This window comes from Pteropus vampyrus, unplaced genomic scaffold (assembly GCF_000151845.1).
Source record: "Pteropus vampyrus isolate Shadow unplaced genomic scaffold, Pvam_2.0 Scaffold31, whole genome shotgun sequence".
NCBI lineage: Eukaryota > Metazoa > Chordata > Mammalia > Chiroptera > Pteropodidae > Pteropus > Pteropus vampyrus.
The window spans coordinates 1,018,217-1,025,845 of NW_011888812.1; the positions used below are offsets into that span (position 1 = coordinate 1,018,217).

A 7,629-nucleotide genomic window follows, 5' to 3' on the forward strand; every position below is an offset into this window, starting at 1 on the left:
ACCTCCCTCACCATGCTGTTAAAAAGATTAAATGAATTAAAACATGGAAAATGCTTAGAACAGGGGAGGAATGGAGTAAGTGTTCATTAAATACCGTCCACTTATACTTGTTAATATTGGGGCTACCCATACTACTACTTTAACTGCATTTCCTCAAATACTTCTAATATGTTCTCTCTTCTCTCTCTCTCTCTCTCTTTCTGTGTGGGCGTGGGTGTTTTTAGGCCAGCAGTTTTGTCCCTTTCCAGAGTTTTGGGTTTATTTTCATTAAAAAAAGTGAGGATACTATATATCTAATCATGCCAATTTGTCCTTGTATTGCTAGCATGAGTCAGGTGGCCAATGCTGTTCGAAATATGGGAACACAGGTTGAGGCTGTGTGACTTTGTAAAATGCTTCATGATCGGGACATACTCTGGACTCATACTTCTGAAACTGGAATGGAAGGGTAGGAGCTAAGTCCCCAGGGTAGACAGAGGGCGGCAGGGGTAACTGAAGCCCATGATAACGCCTGTGCACCTTTAGTGCAAATGCCAGAGAGTGGATCCATTACCCCACTGCCATCTTTGTTGTGGACAACTTGATAGTTTCTCAGTGCTTTTAAAAAAATTGTAGGCAAGTCCCGCCATCTCTCCCAATTGCATTGCTGCCCCGAAGTCCTTTCTGTATAGAAATGTTGGAGCCAACATTATTCATTTCTTGGAGCCTCACTTGAAGCAAGAATTTAGGGGGAGGTTTTGATTTTTTTTATTACAACAAAATAGATATGAAGCAGAATGCAAAATCTGCAGCTTGCCGAAGTACTTTGAGCTTACAGCTTTGAGTTGTATCCCTAGATCCTCTGGCAGAGAACCTGATTTCACCTCTGCTGATCGGGGAGCATTGATGGGAAAGTCTGTGAAGCTAAATGAACCAGACTCTTGTTCCCATCCTCTATCCTAGGGTTCTGTCAACTGGCCTGGCGTGAAAAGGACCTTACAATGGGAGTTGTAGGACTGTGTAGAGTAACTGAGCTTGGGCTGTGGCGATGGACCTTCCTAATCTGTGGTCCTGGCTCTTCATCTCATTAGCTGTGTAATCCTTACAAAGTGTCCTAACTTCTCTGTACCTCAGCTCCCTTCATCTGTAAAATAGGAATAATAATAGTGCTTACCTCTAAGGAAGTTTGCTGTGTGAAGAGGTAAAGAAATGATGTGTGGAAAGAACTTAGCTCAATTATCTAGATGACAGTAGCTTTTGGTATAAGTCACCTATCAATAGTCATTATTTTGGGACTACATTTGTTCCCAGGGAAATGAGACCTTCCTGGGCCCTCAGCCAGCCTAGCTGAGGGACAGCTAGAACAAAGTGAGCCCAGGGATCGGCTTGGGCGAGACAGACAGTCTGTGTCGGAGGAGGCCTGAGTTAGACAGCTTGGATCATAATTAGCATGATTTATTAGCATGGGGAGTTGGGAAAGTTTTTTGCCCAGGGCAGCACTGAAGAGAGCCAGTGAGTGAACTGGATAGCAGGACACCATCAATTGTGTCTTTGTCACTGAAAGGAAGGACTTTATGAGGGGAAACCTGAAATGATAAATTGCTTCCAGGTTTCCTTCCAGAGCAGGTCTAGCCCTTCTTGGCTTTCCTTCCAAGCTGGTGGAATGATTTAGACCAGGAGATGGAAAAGAAAAAAAGCCCAGAGCCGTGTAAGGAACTGGAGGGAGAAGCTACGAGAAAGGATGGCTGGGCATCAGCGAAGGGCTGTTGCCTGAGGTGCGTGGAGATAGCAAGGGATGAAGAACACCAATCCCTGAGTGGTCCTGGGGCCACGGCTGCCCAGAAGCCTCAGATGTGTGCAGAACGGGCTAGGGCGGCAAACGGTGAGGCTTCTCCCTGGGGCGTCCTGCAATGTGACGATTACCACAGCCCTCACCTCAGACTTTCCAGTGATCTTCTACTTACTTATCTGCTTTTGATTTAGAAATTCTTAGACTCTTACTTTTGCATGTGCTCTCAAACTTCTACGCCAGGCACATGAGTCTTGCTTAGAAAAGCCCACATGGGACCCAAATAACTCTCTCCCTGATCTTTTGGATAGTAAAAACAAAAATCAGTGGGTTTTACACCTTTTTAAAAAAGTTCTTTCTTCAAATAAAGTCTCCCATTGGGTAATAATAGCCAATAGATTTGTTGAGTGCTTAGTATGTGCCAGACACCATGATACAATCTGAGTTTTCTCATGCTGTCCTGAACATAATGCTATCAGGTCCTAGATCACACTACCCATCTTACAAAGTAAATGAAGAAAGTAAGGCACAGAGCATGAAGTCCCTTTTCAAGGTCACACATGAGTAAGTGGCAGAGCTGGGAGTAGGTCACATAGGTATCTTCCAGCTCCCGTCGCCAAGCCTTGATAACCACTATGCTGTGCTATCTTCAGAAGTAAAGTACAGGAGCCTGGCTTAAGGGTAAGAGTAAAGAAGGGGGAGCTGGAGCCTGTCCTGAGGGACCTCCCAGGAGCTCCTAGACCTGCCCCAACCTAGAAACCCTGCTGCAAAGTAGAAACAAGATTCCAAAGCAAAGAGGGCACTGCACGTGGGCGTGGCCACCTTGGCACTGGGGGTGGAGGTTAAGGGTGGAGTTCCAGAAAGTAGGAGTGAGGCCAGGATGCTCCATGGCTTGTCCAATGCTTGGCTACTGGAACTCGATTGGAGAAATAATCTTTTAAAAATATCATATGCATGTGAAATATACACAGCACTCCCTTTGACAAATTTTTTCAGTATTTGTAATTTTTTTTAATTTTAAGAGCCAAAGGGAAGGCCAAGGTGAATGAATGAAATTCTGGAATATTTTGCAATCTGATCGCCCGCTCCCAAGCCTGCAGTACAGCCACGCAGAAGTCCTCCTTCAAGAGCAGATCACGTCTTTTGCAGTTAGCACAGAATCAGCTGCCCTCTGTGAAAGCCACTTGAAAAGGTTGTAAAAACAGCTGGTTTTCCTAACTATGCTGAGTATTCTTGCCTGCCCGCTCAGGAACATCATCTGGCCAGTGGGCACATCATTGCTTTCTCCCTTTCTCTCCATTTGGTCTCGAATGTTTAAACTGTCAAAAATTCTGAGTTGGAAAGGGCGAGATGGAGACCTTTGTTGCTTTCGTTCAAATGAAAAATGAAGAGAGGAGAGAGAAAGCTATTTTTTCCATTACCTGGGAGTCGCCAGCTGTTTCTGGCTGTGGTAAGCATCTCCCAAGAGCCAGGCTCTTTGCTATGCACTTGATGCGTGGAATCTGTCAGTCCTTCCAACACTAGGAGGCAGACACTGTTCCAGCTGGGGAAAGTAAATCTCAGAGGCATTAGATAAAACCCACCCAAGGTCATGGGGTTGGTAAGTGGCAGAGCCAGCCCTTGAGCCTGGATTCTAACAGGAAGCTGCCACTAGTACAACCCTGAATTTAAAATGGAATCTCCCATGAGGTAGGAGAGGTGTCTTTGAGCCTGCTGACCACAGAGCACGTGAAGTTCGCAGAGCAGTGTCCAGAGTGAACCTGGCTGTCTCCTGACACATCCTTCTGGGGGTGGGAGGGGAGCTTTTCAGACATGCAAATTGATGTGCCGTCTCTCTGGGTGAGAAAAAGACAGAAGGCACCTGCCAGGCTTCCTCCCCGAAGTGAGCTCCGAGGAGAGCCAGTGCCTAGGAGGCTCACCCAGCTGCCCACTGGGGATTTCCAAACTTTGACCTTTAGGAAGTCAGAGACACTCAGCTCCTTCTAAAGTGCAGACAGCCAGACGGCAGGTCAAAAGTCTGGTTCCTCCCTCTGCTAGGAAGCTGGATCACTCCTGGGGGCTATTTTATTCCCATTGGTTTCACAGCTTGGTGGGAATTTCTGTTCTCTCAATGGGTGATGGGGGAAGAGGGCTGCATCTACGATCTTGCCTGATGAAGAAATCATAGAAGCTTCTGAAAGAGATCCTCACAATGACCTGGGCCAACCCCTCCTTACACTGATGGAAATCCAGAGGCCTCAGACAGGAGAAGACTATGTCTGTATATCTAAGATTGTTGGATTTAAGCCACATTGGCAATTGTATTGGTGATCACATTGATTAATTCTTCATTTTTTTTCACTGTGGTAAAACACGCATAACATAAAATTTACTGTTTCGGCCCTTTTTTAAGTGTACAGTTTAGTGGCATGAAACATATTCATTGTTGTGCAGCCATCGCCACTGTCCATCTCCGAAAACTTTTCATCCCAAACTGAAACGAATCCTTCATCTTAAGACACTTTTGTGTACTGGCCATGTGCCTGATTGTCCCAAACACTTCACACATATTAACTCATTTCACCCCCATAACAACTCTCTAAGGTAGGCATTATTACTATCTCCATTTTACAGTTGAGAAAACTGAGGAGCGAGAGGTAAGAAGACACAGTTATTAAATATCAAAGCCAGACTTAGCATTTCGGAAGCCTGGTTCAAGTCCGAGCTCTTGACAACTGCAGAAGCTGACGCCTGGGGTAGCACATGGGGCAGGTGAGTCCACCCTCTTCCACCACCACTCTAGTTGCCACCCTGCAGAATAGGCGGGAAGAGTGGGCTCCCAGGATGGCAGGTCCTGGGATCAGGAGCTGGGCCCACCATGGTGGGACACATGGAGAGGGGACGTGGATGTGAAAGCCACCATATTCCTCCTTCGAATTTAGCCTCTTAATCAAATATTGAGGGGAAGAGATTGAGTACATTTCTCATCGTCTTTCTGGGAATGACGTGTTTCTTAGGCCTAAGGGAGAATTGCAGTATGTATCTGAATGAATCAGGTCGAAATGCAGTTACCTAGACCCTTCAGATGAGGGTGCCAGATGCGACGTGCGTATGTGTGCACAGGGGTAGGGGTTGGGAGTGGGTGCACCACTGAGTTGTATGGGTAAGGGCCTCCAGTCTGTCTGTGCAGCCCTGGCTTCTGGCCTGGAGGCTGGGGCTTCCTTGTGGTGGTGGACATTTCACAGCATCCTTGGAGGCCTGGCCTTTCCTGGACTCCTCCCTCAGGGAAAGTTGGCTGCCGCCTCCTGACCCAGCCTCCCGACTCTGAACATGGACTCCACCAGGGTTAAGGCTCTGTGAGGACTGAGGCTTGATGCCTTGATTAGCAATTGCATCACTGACTCCCAGCAGGGTGTGCACCTGCCCGGTGCTAGCAGTTGGCCAGGTTTGCCGTGAACTGCAGTCACCCAAGCACCTGGGGAAAGAGGCCCTCGGAGGGCAGAGCTCAGCTGGCCTCCCTCTGGCAGGGGATTGGCACAAGGCCCTGTGCTTCCTTCTCAGGAGGAGAAAGCTGGGGTGAGAGAGGAGGAAGGGTAAGGAGGGTGGCCTAGGGGCGTGCTCCTATTTCCTGAGCACTCGCTTGGGCCAGGCTACATATTTTACACACTTTGGCTTTCTTGATCCTCACAGTAACTCTCATCATTCCTGCGTTAGGGATAAGGAGATAGAATCTCAGAGAATAATGATAATACTAATATCAATAACCACAGCACTGTGTCATTTATAAGATGACCATGTAGGATAATTAAGAGTTCAGGTGCTCAAGTCAACTTGCATGAAATTTAACTAACATTGAGACCTTGGACAAGTCACTTAACCTCTCTGTGCCTCAGTTTCTTTATCTATAAATTGAGAATAATAATTGTTTGTTACTCATAGGGCTTCTATAAGGATGAGATGGGTGCTTGGCACAGGGTCTGGTGCATAGCTAGTATTCAGTATATGTTAGCTAAAGCCATGAAGATCAAGCAATAACAATGTACTAGGCTATGGGCTAAGAGTTTCTTTCCACTATGTTGTTTAAATACAGTAACTGCAAGAGATCGATATTATCATCTCCATTTTACCTGTTAGCAAAATGAGGTTCAGGGAGGTTAGTAGAGTCTCCCAAGGCCACAGAGCCAGGAAGGGGTCAGGGTGAGGGTTCCAGTGCTTCTTTCTCTTCAGGAGCTGCCCTGCCTTCTACCCAGGCCTCCCCTGGCCCTCTGCACTGAACACTGGTGAGAGCTGACATTTGCAGTGCCCCAGCATGTGCTTGTCACCCGCCCGAGGCCAACATCACTTTCTGCCCCAGCCCACCTCAGCTCAGATGGCCTTCTCCAGATATACGTACCTGTCTGATGCTCAAAGGTAGGATAATACTCTTCGTTGCTGAACAGATCAGTCCACGACATCAGGGGGTCGCAGAAGGACGTGTTGGGCAGAAAGGCGCTGCTGTGTGTCACTGAGTCCAACATCACCCTGCAACAGCGGGGAGAGGCTGTGAGGAGGCAAACGACTCCCAGGAGCCACCCTGCGGGAGCCCTCAGCAGGCCACCCTTGGTTTTAATAATGAGAGCAAACACAAGCAGGCAGACTCCTAGGAGCCAGGTACCCCTCTATGTGCTCTCCACGATGACATCAATTAATCCTGCCACATCCCGTGAGGTTCATTCACCTATCCCCATTTCATAGATGAGAAAACTGAGGCTGAGGGGCTGAGACAATGGCTTATGTAACATGACCAGTAAGAGGCAAAGCCAGATTTGAGGATTGGGGCTCTTATTACCCAACACTGCCTGTCTTTACTTTTCCTATTTACTCACATCTGACTCCTGAACTCTGGCTTATAATGTCTTACAATATGCTTCTGAAAAAAGGGCAAGAGTTGTTATAAACCCACAAATGCTTATCCAAAATTCTGAAATCTAAGAGCTCTGAAACCGAAAGTGCATGTGTATGTGTGTGTGTGTGTGTGTGTGTGTGTGTGTGTGCGTGCGTGTGTGTGTGTGTATTTGGTGCAAACTTATTTCCCAGCAAAAAATAGTCCTGAATCGATGTTATAGAGTTTTATATACTGTTATATATATATTAATCTATGCATCTATATAAATATATACACTATATGCTATACACATATAAGCATATACAAACTATATTCTATATAGTTTTACAACGATAGTTACAATTTTATTGATTCTACCTGATGGCTAGTCATGTGATACACTGCAGGAATATTAATGTGTTTAAGGAGTCATAGAAGGAATATCTGGAGAGGAGTGTTCTGCGTTCTGCAGTATACACACTGTATAATCTTCCTACTGCCTGAAAAATTCTGAATTCTGCAGCGCATCCAGCCTGGGGGTTTGGGTCATAACTGTTACACACACTTATACACTTTGGACTCTGTGCTGAGCACTTTACAACTTTACATTCTTTATTCATGGTCTCCTCAGAACAACCATTCTGAGACAGGTTCTGGTAGTTGTTCCATTTTATACATGAGGGATGGACATTGTGACATACCAGGTAACATAATCCAAACCACCCAGCTGGGTGGAATTTGGGTGACAGCTCGGGTTTGTCTATTTAAGGAGTCATGACCCTAATGGCTGTGCTCCACTCCCTGGGCACACTGGCGAGTGCGACACTTTGGGAGAAAGAAGGTGGCCAGTCAAGGCTCGGAATGGGGAAGAAGAGATGGGCTTGGGGCCCCCACTGGATGCATTCTTTTTTTTTTTTTAAACGCTACAGCACCTAATCTTCCTAGATGATCTCCCATCCAAATACTAACCAGGCCCAACCCTGCTTAGCTTCCGAGATCAGACAGGATTGAGCACATT

General features: G+C 46.5%; 1 protein-coding gene across 4 annotated transcripts in view; it reads right to left on the reverse strand.

Moving 5' to 3' along the window:
* The window catches only part of ELF5 (E74 like ETS transcription factor 5), a 23,913-nt gene that overhangs the window by 10,620 nt on the left and 5,664 nt on the right, over window positions 1–7,629 (reverse strand). For all 4 annotated transcript variants that reach the window (XM_011356808.1, XM_011356809.1, XM_011356811.1 and 1 more), the window contains exon 2: window positions 6,141–6,268. In XM_011356808.1, coding sequence (XP_011355110.1) covers window positions 6,141–6,268 — 128 coding nt within the window. The remainder of the gene's footprint in view (window positions 1–6,140; window positions 6,269–7,629) is intronic.